The 22,450-nt window shown below is 45.8% G+C and overlaps 1 protein-coding gene across 6 annotated transcripts in view; it reads right to left on the reverse strand.

Annotated features, from left to right (window-relative positions):
* LOC119355676 (CBS domain-containing protein CBSCBSPB3-like) overlaps positions 1-22,122 on the reverse strand; it is a 56,470-nt gene extending 34,348 nt beyond the window's left edge. The window contains exons 1-6 of one of the 6 annotated variants that reach the window (XM_037622516.1): positions 21,644-22,099; positions 21,273-21,378; positions 20,260-21,110; positions 16,175-18,050; positions 14,315-14,358; positions 13,748-13,860 (exon numbers count right to left, since the gene is read on the reverse strand). In XM_037622516.1, coding sequence (XP_037478413.1) covers positions 14,347-14,358; positions 16,175-18,050; positions 20,260-21,047 — 2,676 coding nt within the window. In that variant the 5' untranslated portion in view covers positions 21,048-21,110; positions 21,273-21,378; positions 21,644-22,099 and the 3' untranslated portion in view covers positions 13,748-13,860; positions 14,315-14,346. Of the gene's footprint in view, positions 1-6,694; positions 6,964-7,349; positions 9,295-13,466; positions 13,861-14,314; positions 14,359-16,174; positions 18,051-20,259; positions 21,111-21,272; positions 21,379-21,643 lie in introns of those variants that run through there. The other 5 variants (XM_037622515.1, XM_037622514.1, XM_037622517.1 and 2 more) reach the window with 5 other exon arrangements.
* Between the last annotated feature and the right edge of the window lie 328 nt (positions 22,123-22,450).

The following is a 22,450-nucleotide window of genomic DNA, read 5'->3' on the forward strand; positions in this document are numbered from 1 at the left end:
AATCACCACCATTTTGCTCTCAAATGCATGCGAGAGTGATCAATTACTATGTCGATATCATGATGAACACATATATTGCTTAACATACAGTGCACGTGTGTGTATGTAGCTAATCAACCACTGAATTTCATTATTACTCACAAAGTAAAAAAACACGATTGATTAGACATCAAATCCAGAGGGGTGTAGCTCACCGGTGACTAGTGCCTGTCGAGCCTGGACATGCCAACCATGGAGGCCGCCACGGGGGCGTAGTAGTAATAGTGAGTCGACCCCGATACCACCTGAGTCGGGGCTCGCGTGCGGCGGAAGGCCATGCCGGAGAACCGCACGGCCACAAGCAGCGCCGTGCCGAGCTCCACGGCCATGGCGACGACTTCGTGCAGCCGGCAGATGCTCCTCCGCATGACCACCCCCAGCACCACATGGATCGCGCAGTCCATGGACGACATCGGTCGGCCGGCCAGACGGCCGGCGTCAAATGTGAGATCGACCCTCGCCGGTGCCGACGACCTAGCTTCTTTCTAGCTAGTTAGTTTTCTTTGGAAGCCTGGCGTTGTGTGTTCGGTCTAGCTAGCTAGCTTGCGGCGTGTGTTTTAGACGGCAGGTCTGTTGCTTTTGTCATCTACCTTCCAATATAGATTTGGTAGCTAGTGTATGTGATGCCGATGGCCGTCTGATGGATCGATGCGGGTTATGTAGATTCATGAATTTTTACCAACTTACTATTTGTAAACCTTAAACAATGAAATTAGTTAATGTTTTCATTGTCCAAAAAATAGTTAATCACACAGTAAGCGTGTTGGGGCAAGGAGAGGAATGCATGAAAACAGGACAAAGTTTTGTTTTCAATTTCTCTCTTTCTTTCCAGAACATTTAGGTAGTACGACTTGTAGTTGTGGCTACTCCGTCATCTAAAAATGCAAGGTGTACACGGCAACAGAAAATTATGTTTTGCCAACAATTTAACTAGAAAAGTAGTCAAGTGACACAAAAATGATACGATCTTTAGATTAATATTCATAAGTATTTTTCACTGATGCCATTTGTGTTTCACATATATTTTTCACATTTGCAAGTCTAATTGTTAGGTAAATTTAGATATTGGAATATGTGCATGTCTTGGAAAAGGATGGAGTAGTTTCGAGCACAGAGAAAGGACTGGCTGATTATTATTTTTTGACAGAATGGATTTCTTTATTATTTTTTGGCTGAATTGCTTAATTAATTAACACCAATTTGTGGCTCTCATCAAATGTGGACATCCGTAAGCTTGCGCAGTTGCACTCGATTATTATAACTAGGCATAGTACTAAACCTGAGAATGGTTATTAAAAAACTGGGTGAAACGGTTCAGTTCTTACTTTGGGTTGGATTGGTTCAGGTTTTATTAGGCTGAATCTTTTTTAGTTTGGTTTTGGTTTGGGTATGTGAAGAATCCAATTTGGGTATAGTTGGTTATGGGTTTAAACAGTTTGGTTATTAGCGGCTATAAACTATGGGCCCAAACCGGTTTCTGGGCATTGGTTATGTGCAATAACCAACGACACATCGACAACAAATATCTTTGGTCCGCGTACATGCTGTGATGCACTATGTAATTATGTATTATTGGGAAACACCACATGCAAATTGAAAGTGTTTGCTTGTGCTTTAGCTAAGCAATTGGTTTTAATACACTTGTGAGTGAGCTTTTTGGTCGTAGGCATCTTTTTGCCTGTTGTGTGTTGACCGTATCTCAACGATAACTTTGTTCCCAAACTGTTGTAGATGCACTTATGCCTTTTCTATCTCATTTTCTTCTTAACATGTCAATTTGTGCAATCATATGTACATTGAAGCAAACCCATAGTTATGTATTGGGTTTAAATTGGTTTGGGTGGAAAAAATAGAGGGTTCGGTTTTGGTTGGGCTGAAAATGACATTAAACGGGTATGTTTCAAGTATGGTTTTGAGAGATACATGTACGGGTATGGTTCAAGTATGGTTCAAGTATGAAACCATTCTCAGATTTACATAGTACCATGTTCTATTGACAAAAGAGCTAGGTACTGTATATCAGATCCTACCATGTGTGCATGTCGTCATTTCAGTTACTCAATGGCCACATCATGGTTGTATGTTTAGAGAATCTCTATATGCACGCCGTGGTGCATCCATGGCCTACTTGCACATTACTATTCCTCTCTCAACAAATGGGCACATCTCTTGTCATTTTTTTGCGAGAAGATCTTGTCATTGTTAGTATAGACAAAAAATACTATTCACAAAACAAATCATGACTGTGCATAGTGTCGACTGAACGATTCAACTGTATGTAACACAAAAAAAACTAAAAATTTAATCTCCAATGGAATGATTTGTAATGCATGTTTTTTCAGAAGACGGTGGCAGGAAGAACCATAGACTTCCTAAATTCATGTGCACTAGAAGCTTACTAGACTGAATTTGCACCCAATTATAAGGGTTTGTCGGTTTACATCATTTAACCTCGGTCAATGGCCTTTGACAAGACGGTATTTGTGCCAAGTGGCATTTTCTAGCACACACTTAACGGAAGGATGATTTTGAGTACTAGAAACTTCTAATGGAAAAACCGAGTAGTGTGACATAATTAGTGGCAAAATGATAAAAAACGTGAAATTAAAAGTTCAATTATCGAATTCCAAGTGTTTTAGTCCTCCAAAATTCGCACAAATATCCTTTGAATTAAATATAATATAGCATCAAAAATGGAAAATCGTATATCTATTTTATCAAGGAATCCAATTTTTTTTATTAATTTCATTACTACCTCCCAGGTTCTTAACATCTTGTCCTCAAAATTAATTTAAAAATTTATAAAAATATTAATTAAAAAGTCTTAATGAGGACGGCAAGGTCAGTCACTCACATGGGGCATAGCTTTTATCACCTTCGCCAACCTGCCGAGGTGACTGTAACACGATGTGCTCATTCCCATGTGCTTTGCACCGTCTTTGACACTTGATGTTCTCAATCAATCATGTTCAATGACCATGCATGACAAAAGTTTATGGCTTTCTTATTCAAATGACTTTTATAGAATTTAGAGCGTATGAATTCTTAGTAATTCTCCATGTGTAGGTCATTTTAATCGCTTATAATTTTTTCTAAGGATTTATTTGACACTATTTCAGAAAATTTCCATTCACTCAAACATTTTGCAAATATAGTAATTGTTTCCTTGTGGTGTGTCAAATACTCTGTATACTAATTCCTGTAACTTGCAGATCATATTTTTTATGTAACCTGCAGAAATTAGCATAAAAGAGTATTTGTCATACCATAGTCCTGGACTTTTTCTTGCCATTGTGTTTAACAAATCATGTGAATCAAAAGAGGATCTTAATAGGCTGGTGGATAATTTTTTCGCTTCGACATAGCCATACTAATTCTCGAGTAACACAAAATGCTTGTACATGTTTAAGGTGAAATTAAGCATAAGGGTTGGATGGGGTATTGCAAGCCTATATATGTCGTTGAAAATAAATACATTTTTAATAATTAATTAAATAAATAAATGTGTGTGAATATTTCTATAGTTGGACCACCCTGATCCATTGAGCTGGATACGCCATTGTATAGCCATGCTAGTATACAATATTGTGGGAATGGGTTTATATATACAAGAAAAGAGAGAAGCGGTCTATACGTGGGTGAAGTCAAAGAAACGGTAAGAAGCCCATTGTTGGACAGCGAACTCATCGTGTTCTCTGAACGTTTTAGTTGTGTAAAATTAAGTACAGTACCAGTCTGTTTAGAAATTGTTTGACCAGCCCCTTATGTAATACTTCTATTACTAGGAGTACATGGTACTGAACGGACGGTTGGCTGTGTGTGTGTGGAGGGCCCGGATGAGGACATGATGTGGTCATCGGCCGGTGGCACACATACCAAGGGTGGGTGTCGACATCTTGTCTTGGGTTAATTTGGCGTTTGCTTGATGGCCGTTGTCCCTGAGTCATCTCCATGCTGATTGATGCAAGGATACAATGCTTGTTTAATTTTGTTCTCCGTGAGTTGCATCCCACCTGGCATACATACATACTGTTCAAGCATAGGACCCAGCATAGTTTCGCGTCGGCCGGCAACGTGCGAGCAAGATTTTGGTCCCCTGAAAAAATGTCTTATGGGGCATCGAGATTTTAGTTATCATGGTAGCGAAAAATACCGAACAATTTTTCTTTTGAATGAGTTTTGAATCTGATTAAAATTCATCTAAAATTCAGTCTGAATTCTTTCAAATTCAAAACTTTTGGAATTTTTTTCCATGTAAGGTGATTTCTTGTGGGGTACTGGGATTTGTGGTTGCCGCCCGTTAACTAATTATTATTTTTCCGCCAGAACCCAAAACCTTGCGTGCGGGTACGTAGGTACACGCTGCAACTACTACCTCTGTTCGGGTTTGTTAGTCCCTCTCGTATTTTAGGTTTGTGCGCTGGTTTCTTTATCCGGTGGACCCAAAGAATGAGGTCGTCGATGATTCGCTTAAGGGTGAAGATGTTGTGGTGGTTCTGTTGCTTGAAAGTCGTAGCGTTTCTGGAGTCCTATATCTTCCACAAGATGATGAGGAGGATGGAGTGCCAGATTAGCGCATCCACCTGGCTAGGGAGACGACAGTCCCAAAGGTCATCGATGGAGCTGGGGGGTGAGAGTCCGACCCGTTGCCCTATCCGCTGTGCATGCGGGCAGTCAATGAAGATGTGCGAACTGGTTTTGCCGTCAAACCCACATCGTGGGCTGAGTGAGTCCGAGATGATGCGTTTGCGGATGAGGTTGCTTTTGGAGTTGAGACGTCCATGGAACATGAGCCATGCAAAGATCTTCACATGGTTTGGAACGCATGCAAATCAGATGGCAACAACATGCACGTCATATCGTTGTCGCCAGGACCGGATGAGCGCTACCTCTATAGTGGACTAGCAAAATGTTAATACTCCCTCCGGTCCTTATTACTCCATGTATTATATATTTTTCTCTAGTCAAACATTGTATAGTATGACCAAATTTATATTAAAAAATATCAACATCTACAATACCAAATATGTATACTATGAAACTACAGTTCATAACGAATCTAACAATATTGATTTGGCATTGTGATTTTTTATTATTTTTTTCTATATGTTTGTTCAAAGTAGAGATAATTTGATTTTGGACAAAAAAAGGACCGAAGGGAGTACATGTTATCCAAAATTATATTGTCGGGTTCCTATTTGAATGTAGTTTGCAGTGATATTATTTTTGCTACATATAATTTATAATTTATTAGTTAATGTTATGGTCAAAATATGATGCAAAATACAAGGAGGATTAGTAAACCTGGGCTGGGAGGTGGTATGTTCCGACTTCCGAGGTGAAAACTTTCTCCTTTCGTAGTGTTACCATTTTATACTTGGCTTTTCCTTTTGCAAGTGAAAAGAAAAATCTCACCCACATCTCCAATGAAAATCTCTCACCCAACCTCCATTTGTCAGGGTGGGATTAAATTACAAGTAAATTGGTTTTGTACCTCTAAAGTTGTCGGTGGAGAATAATACTGATATTTCATCTTAGCTTGTCTACTTGGCATGATCCAAATGAAGGCCATGCGTTTGGCAGCTCTGATCCCGGCGTTTACAGTATCAGTAGGGACTTGGGTTTCTGTAATGTAATATGTGGACGTCACCCTTTTTAGGGTCTGTATGAACTTTTCTTTCTATCATCACATTGAAACGCAAGGCTTTTTACCTGTTGTTTAAAAAAATGGCTTTTCCGTTCTGACAGGATTGGTCCACCTATCAGTCTTACATGCCCCGAGACGTATATGAATTTGTTTGGACATCTCCTCCGTGGCTACTTTCACCCTTTGCTCGCGCGCCACCACTCACCACAAAGCATGGCAAGAAAGATGGTATACAAAATTTATTTTTTGAGGGCAGAAAAATGATACAAATTGAGAGGGGAAATCAACACAAAATGGATCTGGCTGGAAGAACTCCATCTAGCGGCGAAATGACTATTGGGGCCGGCGATGGTGCGCCGGAGTTTCAACAGCTGACAGCCGAGCGCGCGGAGTCCGCTACGGCGCGATGTCAGGAAGGTCCATCTTCATCGCCGTAGCGACGATGCCATGCCATGATGGACCGTCCCAACACCGTCTCCATTCCCATTGTTCGATCCATTTTGCTGCTCATCAACCGACAGCGGAGGTGGATGGCCCATACTGACACTGAGAAGCTCCGGCGAAGGTCATCGTAGGCGGCGGCCGCCGCGCGTGGAACCGGCTTCCGGCACCGCAGGCGGCAGCCGTCCATTTATCTCATTAAGCCATCATACAATCCGCTACTGCATCCATTATTCAGGTTGGTTGCGTCCGTCGACACAACATATTCAGAAACTTTCCCCTGCATGCTCTGCTACTGCTCCCTGTAGGAAACATCCGTGCTCTGTCTAGTGTCTACACAGCATCCATGTCCATGTCCAAACGAAATTGTTGAAATTATTTAGTATGCCTTCCGTATATAGAAAACAATCAGTGATCCAACACGATATTCCATAAGAATCATTGCCACGAAATACAACATATATAAACTGTCCTTTTCAGAAATGCAAACAGTGCAAGGAATAAATGTTCAGTTGCATACGTTTGATGCAAGAAGCAAACTTACACATACAACAATAACAAGAACATATGATCGAGATAATCTTGCATAATTAGAGGAGAACCCAAGCAAAGTGTAATCGTGCATAATCTTGGAGACGAAGGAGAAACAGTTTGTCGAGATATCTAGCAGAACAAAGCAAAGTGATAGCTCGATATTCCCGACTGGGAGAAAATGCAGTAATCCATCTCCGTCCGCTGCAATACGACATAAATGTTGGAGACACCTCAATGTTCCTTGCCGTGCCTCATCTTGTTGCTCCATAGAAAAGAATCGACTTCCCTGAAAATCGGTGTCTCTACGAGAATGGTTGAACTCTCAAAATTACTCATGTGTTGCCGAGTTAATCAAACAGTGCTAACATATAGGACTGCTTTACTTCAAGCTATATGCAACTCAAATTTTATTGTGCACACTCAGACCTAGACATTTGCAAAGACTTGCTTACCGCTCGTTAATAAGAGAAACTATAACTAATCAAATGTTGGAAAAAATGTTGGTAGAGATGTGCATTGTCGATTTAAATGAAGCATCTCCAATTTTTGAATCTGCATAGATCTACGGAAGTCTTGCTACAACAAAAAGAAAGGTGCAGTATTATGGTGAGCTACAGACCAAACTAGAAGTTTGGAAACTAACAGACAGACTAGAGACAGGAGATTTGAGGTGGAAATTTGAACGTACCATGAATTACCACCAAAACCTCCATGCTGTTTGTTAGTAACATTGGATATCGATTTTAATGTGAGCATGGCCAGGATGCATGTTGATAGCGCTCCTAATGGCTGACTCTGCGCTTCTCTGTTCAGATTCAGTCTCACTCCCAATCCCCACAGAGATTCTTTCAAGTGCTAACAAGTGCTCGATGCCTGTAGGTGTGGTGCTCTCGTCCTGCTTCCACCCCCTGGCGTTCAAAGGTAGAGAGAGGCTCTGGAGCTTAGGCATTGCTCCGGCTTGGAAGGTCAGTTGTGGCATGACAGTCCAGTAGACAACAAACCGCTTCAGGATTGCGAATGATGTCCCATAGATGACAATTGTTTCTTCCAGGGCTCTATTGAACGTTAATTCTAGGTCCATGAGGGCGGGTAACTCCGCGAGAATACCAACATCATCCTTGTCTAGCTTATCAACAGTGATATGCAAGCTCTGGAGGTTATGGAGTTCCCCAATCCAGCTTGGGGCCCGGGATATTCGCATCATGGAGAGTCCCATGAGGTTGGGGGGAGGAGGCGACAAGGTTAGTGCCTCAGGTATCCAAGAATCAGGTGAAAATACATTCAGGGAGTCGAGGTTACAAAGTTTCCCCAAAGAAGAGTTTAGAACATCCATGTCCACATTTTCAGAAAAATTGGTTCTGAGGTACAGAAGTCTCAGATTAGTGAGCTCTCCTAGGCCCTTGATACTGTTGATTGAGCTGTGCAGCGTGTCAAACCATCTCAGACGCTGTAGGCATGTCATTTTACCGATGCCCTCAGGCAACAAACACGGCAGGTGAAAAATATGCATTGACAACAAACACGGCAGCTGAAAAATATCCGTTGGGATACAGGACCCATCTATATCAAATGTTTCCAACTTTTGTAGCCCTCTAATCTGCGTTGGTAGCTGGCAGTTATCACAGCCTTCAATCTGTATATGTCGCAGCTGATATAACTTGCACAATCCTGTCAGGTCGATTTTCCGGTTGCCATCAACAGAACTAGAACTGAAGTCAGCAATAAAAACTCGAAGATACTTGAATTCTGCCAATGAAGGTATATTCGTGGAGCCTCTCCAGTTTGCAAATGATCGCACTTGTGACATATTAACGTCCCTTGGCAATGTTGCACCATCCAAGTTGAAGAGCATCCGACGGGGCTTTTGAAGCTGTCCTGTAATGGCCTCTGGGTTGTCTACTACAGTGATAAAATTCTCTTCCGCAGATTTGTACAGGATAAGATCCAACAACATATCGTGTACTTTGCAAGTTAACACTGACCCATGCATGTCAATCTGTACAGGTTGAATAAGACTCATGTTGACAAGCTCATTAAAATAACTTATCGCAATCTGTTTTGGATTTTGTCCATGTGCTTTACTAACAAAGCCTTCAGAAACCCATAGGCTTACCAACTCGTGCCTATATATTTCAGAGTCCTCCAGAAACATACCAAGATACAAGAAGCATGTCTTGAGGTGGTGAGGAAGATTTTTGTAGCTAAGGTTCAAGATCTGTCTCATTGCTTCCAAGGTAAGATTTGTGCCTGACACTGACCCCAATGAATTCAGTACATGTTTCCACCTCTCCTTTTGGTTGGAACGATCACTTGCCAATAGGCTGGATATGCTAATGATTGCAAGTGTCAAACCACCACACTTCTTGAGAATCTCAACTGAAACATCTCTGAGTTGACCTGGAGAAGCTTCTTCAGAGCAAAATATCCTACCAAAAAACAATTTTCTTGAGTCTTCTTCACTAAGAGGTTCCATTTCAAGAATACTCTCGTGGTGACCAAAACAACATGCCCCAGCCACAGTCGTGATTCTTGTAGTTACTATTAATCTACTACCAAGATTATTTTCTGGGAAAGCACATTTAATAATATTCCATGCTGATACATCCCATAGATCATCGATAATAACCAAGTACCTGCAAGAATACCAGTACAACGGTAAGTAAATTAACAGCCCTGAGCTTTCGCTTCTGCTTTTTCAGACTCCGCGCAGTGGCGACAAGCCTTTGATGGAGATTCTGTTGCTCCAGGTGCTCGTCCGGTGTGATGTCATCCGGACTGTTATCTTCGTCGGAGACGGGTTGTTTGGTTTGATTCTCCGTGTTGCCGTGGTCGGACAGCAGTTCCATGCCGTGTTCGTCGTCCACTGGCTCACCCTGCTCTATCGCTGGGTCTGTATAACTGCTGTTTCTGCCGAGGCGGGATTTGTAGCGGTGCTTATGCCGCCGCTTTGACTGCTTCTTGAGGGAACGATCCTTCGCTGCGTCCTTCCGTTCCTCATCTTCGTTTTCATTGGGTGTGTCCACCATGTATACATCATATGATGAAGTGGGTGTCTAGTGCCCTGTGGGCAGTGGTTCCTGTTCGTCTCCTGCATCGTCGTCCATACCATCGATGTCTTCGGAGTCGAAGTCGAGCATATCGGTCAAATTGTTGACAGTGGCTACTAAGTGGGTGGTGGGTGAGTGGTGAATTTCTTTGTCATCCGCATCCCAATCCTGCCGGACATAGTTCGGCCAGGACTCTCCTGACAAGGAGAGAGACCTTAATGAGTTCAGTATGTCGCCGAAGGGCGAGTGCTGAAAGATATCCGCGGAGGTGAACTCCATGATCGGCGCCCAGTCGGATTCGATAGGCACAGGCGCAGGCGGTTCGGAGTCCATGGCCGGGGAAGAATCCGGCCGTTTGGCGTCACGGCTCTCGTGAAGGGTAAGGTCGATACTCGGCTCGATCGCCGCTGAGAATGCGGCCTCCGTGGCGGGGTCTATCCACCCGTCCATGGATGGCACAATTGGCTCCGAATTGAGGGTCGGAGCGGTTGCCAGTGCGGTCTCCTGAACACTGTCCGATGGTAGAGCTAAATCATGCTCATCGTGACCGTGTGGCGCACTCGGCAGGGGCTCGAATCCGTCGAAGATCAAGTCTCCGCGGATGTCGGCCATGTAGTTTAAGCTTCCAAACCTGACCTGGTGGCCAGGGGCGTAACTCTCGATCTGCTCCAGATGGCCAAGCGAGTTGGCCCGCAGTGCGAAGCCGCCGAATACAAAGATCTGTCCGGGGAGAAAAGTCTCACCCTGGACTGCATCGCTATCGATGATCGAAGGAGCCATCAAGCCTAACGATGACGACACAGAGGAACTCTCAATGAAAGCACCAATGTCGGTGTCAAAACCGGCGGATCTCGGGTAGGGGGTCCCGAACTGTGCGTCTAGGTAGATGGTAACAGGAGACGAGGGACACGATGTTTTTACCCAGGTTCGGGCCCTCTCGATGGAGGTAAAACCCTACTCCTGCTTGATTGATCTTGATGATATGAGTATTACAAGAGTTGATCTACCACGAGATCGTAGAGGCTAAACCCTAGAAGCTAGCCTATGGTATGATTGTTGTTCTTGGTCCTACGGACTAAACCCTCCGGTTTATATAGACACCAGAGGGGGCTAGGGTTACACAGAGTCGGTTACAAGGAAGGAGATCTACATATCCGTATTGCCAAGCTTCCCTTCCACGCCAAGGAGAGTCCCATCCAGACACGGGACGAAGTCTTCAATCTTGTATCTTCATAGTCCAACAGTCCGACCAAAGGATATAGTCCGGCTGTCCGGATACCCCCTAATCCAGGACTCCCTCAGTAGGGCTTCGACCCAATAGGAAGAGGGCATGGAAGACTGTATGAGGAGGGTGTGTATGATATCGTTGATGGTACGAAGGGAGCGCTCGGCCTTGCCGTTCTGAGGTAGGTGATGTCCACAAATCACAATGTAACAACTCAAAGGGAAAAGAGTACGAGTAGAAGACGTGCCAAAAAGCAGGCGCACATGTTTGCCCATTTGACACGCATGACACAGAGAGGGATCATGGCTATCACGATCATATGGAAGCTGGAACTCGCGAAGAAGAGTGGTGGTCGTGCCGTTGTGAGGGTGACCGAGCCGACGGTGCCATAAGCCCACAGAAGCAAGCATGGCATGAGATGAGGAGGATGACGCGCCGTCGACCGTGTACAAGTCAACAGAACTATTGAACCGAGCGATCTCCATCTTGGTTTGAAGGTCCTTCACAGATAACCCAAACGGATCAAATTCAACAGAAACTTGATTATCGATGGTAAAACGACGAACAGAGATGAGGTTTTTAGAGCAGGTGCAACAAGAATTTCACTAAGCAAGAGAGGCTGACGGGAAAAGGGAAGAGTAGTGGCGCCTACACAAGTAACTGGAACAGAAGAACTATCGCCTATAGTTATGGATGGAAATAAGATGGAGGGATGGAGAGAGGTGAGCGTACTAGCAGATGCAGACATATGCAAGGAAGCACCAGAATCGAAAATCCATTCGTTACCTGCGTCCTGAGTGGTAAGTGAGTTCGTGGCGGCGATGAAGGCGGCCTGGTCCCAAGCCGGAGTGGTGGCAGTCGTTGTAGGCGTAGCAAACGAAGGCGGCGAGGCAGAAGAGGACGCCGACGACGCAGCGTGATCCCAGCCCGGTGGTGGAGCGCCGTAGGGGTACATGGAGTAGGCCGTGGGAGCAGCGGCGACTTGATACAGAGGCGCGTAGGCGATGTAGGCAGCCGGTGGAGGACGGGAACCCAGGAGACCGAGTGCACGAACTGCAGGGCGAAGACCGGGCGCCCATGCGCCGCTGTAAGCCGGCGGGACACCGTATGGTGAGGGCGCGGACCAAGGCATGGGCCAGGCCTGCACTAAGCCCGTCCATGGATCATGGGAGGGGCGCCATGCAGAAGGATCCGGGTTGGAGGGTGCCACCGGATGTGCAGGAGCCGGCGATGGTGAGGCCGGCGCTGGAGCAGATGAGGAAGACGTGCCGCCGTGCTTGGGCGGCCGGTAGATCGGGTTCTTTCCCTTGTAGTTCGGGCTGGGACGCCAGCCCGGTGGTGGCTGAGACGGGGGCGGCGGCGGTGGAGCAGCAGCCGGAGCGGGCGGAGTGGGAGCGGGACGAGGCGCCGCGTGGAACAGGCGCGGTGTGTTGGCCTTGTGCTGCTGATTTTGCTCCTCCATCTGCAGCATGGAGCGGGCCTCCGCCGGCGTTGGCAGAGGACGGAGGAGCGGGATGAGCGTCGCCTGTTGAGCGAAGCGATCGTCGAGGCCGCCCATCAGCGCGTGAAGGAGAGAGCGGTCAGCAACAACCTCGCCAAGCTCGCGCAGCTCGTCGCCGATGGCCTTGATGCGCTGACAGAAAACACCAACGGGGCGGGCGCCCTGCGTGATGGTGCGCAGCTCCGTGTTGAGGGCAGAGGCGCGAGCGTCGCGGTTGTCCTGGAACAGCCGGTGAAGCTCGATCCAAATGTCGCGGGCAGAGGTGCCGTCGGTGACCACGAGGTTAAAAAGCTCCATGGAGATGCAGGTGTACAGCCACTGGATGATAGCAAGATCGTCCTTGAGCCAGCGCGGGTCATGAGGAGCCTGCGGGACGTCGCCGGAGATATGGTGGAGAAGCGCGCAGCGGCCGAGGTGGATCTCAAAAAGATGTCGCCAGTGGTAGTAGTTATGGCTGTGGGGGTCTAGGAGGATGGGGATGAAAGGGGTAATGTCCATAATGGTGTCACTAAAGGAAAGAGTAGGGAGAGGCGGCGGCGGCGTACCGCCGGGGAGTGGGAGAGGTGGAGAGGGCTGTGGCCGCCGGAGGTAGGCAGAGGAGGAATTGGCGGGCCGCCGCTGTTGGGTAGTTAATCGCCGGGGTTCGTCATGGCGAACGTGGGCGTGCGGAAGGGGATCGAGTATCTGATACCATGTAAAACTATTGGAATGGTTTTCTCATTGCATTACAAAGGTACAGAGGAGAGTACATATAGTTTGCCGAGCACGGCTGTGACCAGAACGTGGGTTGGATCGTGCGGTGATCGTGGGCATGCAGCCTTGACGAAGTCCACTGTCTAACATTCAGAAACATTCCCATGCATGCTCGGACGCTCTGCTGCCTGCACAACGTCTGTCTAGACAAAATATACAGTGACATCCATGTGCAAAGGATAGAACATCAGGCGATACAACACAAACTCGCATATATAGGAATTAATGTAGCGGAATATAAACATCTCGACCGTCCTTCTGAGAATTGCAAATAGTACAAGGAATAAATATTCAGTTGAATATAAATAAGAGCAAATCAGTTTGATGTAAAAAGCACACATACATACAACATATAATCTCTGGCTAGTCAAGTTGGGAGTGAGTAACAAGTGCCAACTCCTTCCCACCATCAAGCCTTATTACAGTACAGGAGAAAACCAAGCAAAGCGTACGTGATCATGCATCATCTTAGAGACAGAGGAGAAACAGTTTGACAAGATAACTCGGAGATAGCACAAAGCAAAGCGATAGCTCGATATTCCTGGCGGGAATAAAATGCACTAATCCATTGCCATCAGCTACAACGCAGCATAAAGGTTGGTGACACCTCAGTGTTCCTCCACGCATCTCATCTTCTTGCTCCAAGGAACAGAATCGGCTTCCAGTCCCTTCCCTGAAAATCAGTGTCTATGAGAATAGTTGAACTCACGAAATTACTCGTTCGCCGAACTAATCAAACAACGCCAACATATATATAATTAAACTACTTTACTTGAAGCTATATATATGCACCTCAAATCATATTGGACACTCCACCTAGACATATGCAGAAACTTGTTTAATCACCATTCATATGGGAAATCATAACAACTCAAATGTTCAGAGAAATGTCGGTTAGACCTCCGAATTTTCAATTTAAATGAAGCATCTCCAGTTTTTGAGTCAGCATAGGAAAGAACCCAAAAAAGGTCTTGCTAGAACCCAAAAAAGAAGGTACAGGAAAGTAGTAAATAAAAGGTACGGCATTAGGAATGTTACAACCCAAACTACGGACATCACCCAGTAGTTACGAGGAAAGAGATAACAGACAGACCAGCTGGAGATTGGAGGTGGAAATTTGAACGTACCAGCTGCTGTTCGAGGCTGTTACCGAGGATTATCATACATCGATTTTTTTTTTTTCGAAACGGAGGCAAAAGTTTTGCCTCATCGATTAATTAAGCAGAAGAGAGTTGCTCGGTTAATTAGGGAAAACCGAGCGAAAACCAGATTGCCCAGTTAATTATGGAGAACCGGGCTAAAACCCTCACAACCGCTGAGCGGCACACCTAGAAAGCCCCCGCACACCACTCCAAAGAGGGCCTCGACGAGACCGCACGCAGGCGTCATCGTCATCACTCCTCCCCTAGAAGCGTCATCGCCATCCCTACACTTTGAGCAAACGACTCCGACTTCGCCGTAGGCGATCGTCGACTCAACCCACATTGTAGCGGACACGTGAAGCTGCATGAAGATCGATGCCAAAACCTCAGCCTCCTACGGCCAGACAGCGCAACTCCAACTCTGACGGAGAACTCAGTAGGACAAAACCAGGCACGGCTGGCGCCACGGGAGATCGCCGAACGGGCAACCTGCAGCCAGTCATCGTATACCACAGGGCCTCGCCACCGCAGCTTCGACTCCATAGCAACAAGCAAATCGAGGCAATTCCGTGGACACGCCAAAAAAGAGCCGACTACCGCAACCATTGCCGCGTCGCCGACATCGCTCCCACCACCATCGTTGTCGCAGAAGCCTGGACGCCACCAACCACCGGACCCGCTTGCCGATGCCGAGCTCCAGGACGAAGCCCCCAAGAGGGAAAAAGACACCAAGGTGCCGTCATCGTCCGATCATAAGATCTAGGGTTTCCCCTCAAGAGGCCGAGATGGCCGGATCCGCGCAAGAGGAGTGCGGCAGCAAATCAGCGATGCCTCCAGGAAGGTCACGACGGCCACAGCCGCCGCCATCGCTGGTCACGGCACAGGGCCGTGACAGGGTCTTCACCCGAGCTCCCACACCACCTCGGTTGCACATCATCCCGCACCAGCACCGACAAGCCCACCAATCATCCTCAGCCGAAGCCGCCGCCCGAGCGCCAAACAGGCAGCCCGAGCCCCTCCACCACGCGCCCCGCCAGAGCAGCAACACCATGACGGGCCTCCACCACGCCGGAGCAGGTGGCCACCCAGCCGCAGATCCGTGCTGCGCAGACCTCCTGCGCACATCCGCCGAGCCTCCTTGCCCGGCCTCGCCTGAGCCGCAGCCCCTCACGCCCGCCTGCCGAGCTTCCCTGCCGCGGCCTCCCTGTCGCCTCGGCGCGACCCACACACGGCAGATCCGCGCCAGCTGGGCCACCCCGCGCCGCCGCCATGTCTCTGCACGGTCCCCTTGCGCTGCTGCCGCCCCTCAGCACGGCCCCTTGCGCGCCGGAGCACCCGCGGCATGGAGCCGCCCCTTCACGTCACCCACTGCAACGCGACTACTGCACCGCCGATCCCCTTGCACTCCCTTTGCACCGGCGCCCTTGCCGCGACGCGCAGGCAGCAGATCCGCGCCGCAGGACCCTCCACACGCGCAAGACGCCCGCCTCGACGCGTAGATCCGCGCCCAGCCCGCCGAGCCCCTGCGCCATGGCCGTGCACCGACGGGCGCACGCAGCACCACACCAAGGCCGCCACGCCGTGGCCGCCAGCCCTGAGCTCGCCGGCGCACACAGACCTTGGACCACCAGCGCCGCCGGATGCCAAGAGCGGCAGATCCGCCCCCACCGCGCCGCGAAATGGCCCCACCGCCGCCGACGCCGCCCGGGCTTTGCCCCGGCGACGCCCTCCGGCGGCGGTGAGGGGAGAGGAGGAGGAGGGCGTGACTTAGGTGGCCGGATTTGGGGCGCCCCGGTGCGGCCCGTGGAGCCGCACGGGAGCGAGAGAGGGGGATCATACATCGATTGTAATGTGAGCATGGTTGGGATGCATGCTGATAGCGCTCCTGATGGCTGACTCCGCGCTTCTCTTTTCAGATTCAGTACTACTCCGGAATCTTACACCGATTCTTTCAAGCGCTAACAAGTGCTCGATACCTGTAGGTGTGGCGGTCTCGTCCTTCATCCATGATAGATCGAGTCTCTGGAGCTTAGGCATTGCCCCAGCTTGGAAGATTAGTTGTGGCATGATACCCCCACTGATATCAAACCTTTTTAGGATTGGGAATGCTGTCCCATAGATGGCAATTGTTTCTTCCAGGGCTCTACTAAATTTTAATTCCACGTCGATAAGGGATGGTAACTCCGCAAGAATACCAACACCATCCTTGTCCAGTGTCCTAACAGTGAGATCCAAGGACCGGAGGTTATGGAGTTCCTTGATCCAGATAGGGACCCTGAAGCATCGAAACACGTAGAGTGTAACGAGGTTGGGGGGAGGAGGCGACAAGGTTACTGTCTCAGGTATAAAAGAAACAGAAGGTGTGAATATGTGCAGCCACTCGAGGTTACAAAGTTTTCCCAAAGAAGAGTTTAGAGCATCTATGACCACATCTTCAGAAAAACCAGTTCCGAGACATAGAATACTCAGATTGGTGAGCTCTCCAAGGCCCTTGACACTGTCAAGTGAGGCGCGCAGTGTGTGAAAATTATGCAGCTGTTGTAGGGATGTCATTTTACCAATGCCCTCCGGCAGCCTTTCAACGTTTGGAGCATTTAGAAACAACAAGTGCAGCAGGTGGAAAATATCAGTTGGGATACAGGACCCATCTATATCAAATGTTACCAACTTTTGTAGCCCTCTAATCTGCGTTGGTAGCTGGCACTTACCACAGCCGCGAATCCGTATATGTCGCAGCTGATATAACTCACACAATCTTGTCAGGTCAATTTTCCGGTTGTCATCAGCAGAAAAAGATGTAAAGTCAGTAATAAAAACTCGAAGATACTTGAACTCTGCCAGAGAAGGTATGTGCATGGAGCCTCTGTAGTTTGCAAACGATCTCACTTGTGACATATTGACGACCCCTGGCAATGTTGCACCATCCAAGCTGAAGAGCATCCGACGGGGCTTTTGAAGCTGTCTTGCAACGGAATCTGGGTTATCTACTACAGTGATAAAGTTCTCTTCTGCAGACTTGTACAAGATAAGATCCAACAACATATCATGCACTTTGCAAGTTAACACTGTCCCATCCGTTTTAATTTCTACAGGTTGAATAAGGCTCCTGTTGATAAGCTCATTGAAATAGCTTATTGCAGTCTGTTCTAGGCTTTGTCCATGTGCTTTACTAACAAAGCCTTCTGAAATCCATAGTCTTACCAATTCATACTTCAGTATTTCAGAGTCCTCTGGAAACATACCAAGATACAAGAAGCATGTCTTGAGGTGGCGAGGAAGATTTTTGTAGCTAAGGTTCAAGATCTGTCTAATTGCTTCCAAGGTGAGATTTGTGCCCGAAACTGACCCCAAAGAATTCTGTACATGTTCCCATCTCTCCTTTTGGTTGGAACTTCCACTTGCTAATAGGCTAGATATGCTAATGATTGCAAGTGGCAATCCACCACATTTCTTGAGAATGTCAACTGAAACATGTCTGAGTTGAACTGGACAAGCTTCTTCAGAGAAAAATATCCTATCAAAAAACAATTTCCTTGAGTCTTCTCCACTAAGAGGTTTCATTTCTAGAATGTGCTCGTGGTGACCGAAACAACATGCCTCAGCCACAATCCTGATTCTTGTAGTTACTATTAATCTACTACCAAGATTATTTTCTGGGAAAGCACATTTAATAATACGCCATGCCGATACATCCCATAAATCATCGATGATAACCAAATATCTGCAACATAATCAATAAAGTGATAAGTAAAATAATAAAAAACTATCAAATTATTTCCAAAGGTTCGAGGCAGACGAAAAACATTTTTCATCCAGTTAAATACTAATTAACATATAGAAGAACATAACAATTCACAATATTAGTTGATCTTTAATTTTTTATAGCATGGTTTAACTGTTTAAGCAAATACTCCCTCTGTAAAGAAATATAAGATCATTTAGATCACTAAAATGATCTAATGATCTTATATTTCTTTACAGAGGGAGCATGTACCAAGTCAAACTGTCACAATTTTCCTATTTATTCCGCCTCTCCTCGTGTGGTACTCGGCATTCATTTCCCCCAAGTGAATGAAAAATCAGGGCCAAATTAGCTGAAAGTTAGTGGGTGACTATTTTTTGCAGTGTTCTGATGAATGGAAACTATTTTTTGTTCGTGAATTTGCTTGGTTTTTAGGTAGTCATTTTTTGGGATGAAAACTATTGCACAGTTATGTTACTTGTCTCTCAAATTATTCATCTTCATGATGCTATGGAACCATAGCCTCATGGTCTTAGTTTAGTCTCATGTTTCATATATGATTTCCTGCCATGTCAGCAATCTATTTGTTAATATTTTTCATGGTACAACTCATTCATATGTAGCAGTTTGCAGAGTCACAACACGTGATGAAGGGAGAGCAGTAGACTTTGCTAGACACATATAGTGCACATTTACTTTATTTAATCAAATATTACTTATCTTAGAAAAAAATAAGCCCCATTAATTAGCTTGTATTAGTTAGCAAATGAAATTTAGATATAAATCTTGTGTAAACTGAAAGTACTGTGCAAACTTTTAATATATAAATGTTTTCATGCTCAACCCCAAGTAACTCATGGAACAAGTGAAGATCTCCATGTTAGTATTTACGTTTTCCGTTTTCATATATATTAGGATCATCTGGTGATCTTCTTTGGGGCTATGTACCATGTGCTTCGTATTATTGTCCTTTGTTCTTTGATGGTACTAGATATATATTGGGCATATATCCTCTAAAGCTTTAACTCGCAAAATAACCCCTTTTTTTTCTTCATTTTCATGTTTGTAGGATCATCTAGTGACCGTCTTGTCTATGTTTTAGGTCGTAAATCATATCTTTTTTGTAATGTTCATGAGGGCCATGCTTTGCAACTGGTGTAATATATTATAGGGCTGAGAGGAATGTGCCCTCTGACTAGCTATTGAATCGGTACTCTGGAGTGAAATGACATAATCATATTTAATTGACTTCTCTATAATTATAGGCAATAATGTGAAAGCATATTTCGGAAAAAGCAGCCTGTCAAATATTTTTATGTTGTTGATTATCTGAAAAATCTTTGACAAAGAGAAGAGGATTCAGTATGCATCTTAAAAAAAAATCGATCTTATAAGTGATTACTAGTAAATCCGTGATGATCTACTATATATAACTTAAGAGTGCTTCCTTGGTTACTAGGTATAGTTGTGACGACACAAGTGACAACAGTCTTTTATAGTGATTTTTAAAGACGCATGTACCTAGTACTTTGAGAAGACTTCAAGACTCCATACCTAGTGCTTTATATTATTGTCCTTTGTTCTTTGGTGGCACTAGATATATGTTGGTGGCAATACATATACGGGCATAGTACAAAGTTCACTCTGTTTAATCAGATTTGACTTACATTAGAACACAATAAGCTACATAAGTCAGCTGGTATTGGTTTAACTCTATTTAATCAAATTTGACTTACATGGGAATGCAGTTTGTACTAAATCTTGTTTACACTGGAACTACTTCACAATTTTTTCATTGAACTGTCCTCAAGTCCATCCCATAAAAAACTCAAAGCATCCCATGGCCGTATTAGAATCATCTAGTGATTTCCTCTAAATCTTGAACTCTGAAAATAGTCCCTTTTTTCAACTTAGATAAGGCTGTTGCTTTGTATAACAAACTTAAGGTACTAAGTAGGAAGTAATAGGGATATTTCCGTTGATGGCCTTACGAATCCGCACTCCAAAGTCGGGAAGAGCCAAACATTACTTCCACTTTCTATAATAGAGAAAAGAGCTGTACATAAAGACCGTAATGTATGCTAATATTCATTAACAAAGATTCACCCCTTATGAATCTTCAAGAAAATTTAAGTACCAGAGGCGCATGAGAATAGCTAGCAACAATATAGAAAGTTAGAATCAGTACCTCTTGTTTTTTAGATTTTCTCTGACTTGGTCGAGAAGAACATTTAACTCACAGTCATGAAAAGATTGTTGACAACCAAGTTGGGTTGACAAACTATGCAGAAGTTTTGGAATATTTGGCTTTTGAGACACTGGCACAAATGCACCACAGTGAAATTCCCCCTTCAGCTTATGGTATACCTCCTTGGCGAGTGTCGTTTTACCTAAACCTCCAAATCCAACAATTGATACAACCTTTAACTGCTTCTCCTCATCTTTTAGCCAACTGACAACCTCATTGGTTGGGCCGTCCATACCAACAAGTTTAGCTGCATCCTCATAGAGAGCGACAACCCGTTGGTCAACAGCCACATTGCACGATGTGGGGACATCGACCTTATACCTCTCACGACGTTCACTTGTTTCACGCACGATTTTCTTGATGTCCTCGATCTGGCCAGCAATCTGATGACGGGCCCTTGAAGTTCTCAGACGTTGAATAGTGTCGTGGACAAACCCAGATTTTTTCTTCTTCTCCCCAATTTTGCACATGAAGTCATCGATAATATCCTCAATGTCATAAGACATCTCCCTGACCGCGTCCCTCCACCTTGCAGTCTGTATATCAAGCTCGTCCACATCTGCAAGGCGCTCTAGAGCATCCTTCATGCTGCTCAGCTCATCGCTGATGTGCTTCACCTCCTTCCTCAGGTTCTTTAGCTTGGCAAACTCCTCTCCCATCAGGGTGGCCAGCTTACCCAGGAGAGAGTTCATCACCCCGGTAGAAGCGCTCACCATTATTCCAGCCATCTAGTTGAGATATCCGGACAAGGATCTATCTATCTTGGCTCTCTAGTTATGCTTGTGCTGCACCTGAAACATGTAACAACCCGCTGAATGAATGGAGTTTCAGTAGCAAAAAGGCCAAGAAACAAATGGGGCCAGGGACTTCAACAGACCATCCGTACCAATAACAGCAGATTTTCATTTCAAACGATTTTCAGAGTAGAAGCATAACGCTGTAAGATTCAGTACCTGAGCTGGAAGAGTGACTGAAACAGCTTCCATTGCGGCCGTTACTCCAGAAGTAGAAACATGCTACATGCAGCCGTGGCGGCGCCGGTGCTCCTCTTGGATCCAACTGAAATGATGGACCGTTAGAAAATCCAGAGTTAATTAACTTCAGTTATTGTCGTCTAGATCCACCATTTTTCAGAAAGAAATGAAATAAAATCCAGATCCACCGCTAGATCCAAAGCTCCAAACTCCAGATCTGCCCCAAGATCCAAAGCTAGTCAAATTGCACTAAGACTATATAACTAATCAGTGAATAAAATATACACATCCGAAGCCGGTCAACTTATAAAACTAGAAGAGGCGACTGGACTGGAGACAGGGGCACAAACCTTATTTAGCAGGCAGGTGAAGCAACGAAGCAGCAGCAGGCTTTCAACGGGGAGGAGATGGAAGAAGAGCAGCCGACGTAGGTGCAGCAGCAGCAGCCAGCGATGGTGGGGAAGCAGCAGCTGCAGCAGCGTGGATCGACGGAGCGGAGCCGCTGGTTGAGATGGGGAGAGAAAGACCAACGCGGAGAAGGAACAAGAGAGGCGAGGCAGACTCAATCAGTGGGGGTGTGAGGTCAAGGTCTCCGTCTTGCTGCTGCATTCATTTTCTCTCTTCTGTTGATGTCCTCTCATTCTCTCATACTCCGAGCAAAGCCTTTCTACTCTGCTACGTAGTTTCTTCAATTCATAACCCGGGGAAGCCTGCCCAGTTTGCTTGTTAGTTTCTTCAACCCAAGACACGGAAAATTTTGGTTCAGATCCCACCCATGGAATGATTGAGATGACGTGTGCACTGTTTCTATGTATTGGGAGTATAGTTGCTAAGCTATTTAATGTGCTTAGCACCTTATTTAAGCACTCATGCATTGGCAGCAGCCGATCAGTAACAACAGAGGTTGTCCCAAAGCGCCCAACTTGCACGCACAAACAGCGAGCTCTGTTGTGCAAATGACGCCCGAGTGCAATGGAATAAGAAAAAAAGACAGGGTCGATAGCAAAAAACAGTGCACACGTCATCTCAATCATTCCAAGTGCAGTTGTGTAAAAGCAAAGCATGCGCCTCAATCATTCCACGGCCACTTGATGCAAAACACAGTGAAAGAATTTTTTTACCGCTACCCAAATCTACACTGTTTACTTATTTTCTTG

Source organism: Triticum dicoccoides, chromosome 2A, assembly GCF_002162155.2.
Source record: "Triticum dicoccoides isolate Atlit2015 ecotype Zavitan chromosome 2A, WEW_v2.0, whole genome shotgun sequence".
In the NCBI taxonomy this organism is placed as follows: domain Eukaryota; kingdom Viridiplantae; phylum Streptophyta; class Magnoliopsida; order Poales; family Poaceae; genus Triticum; species Triticum dicoccoides.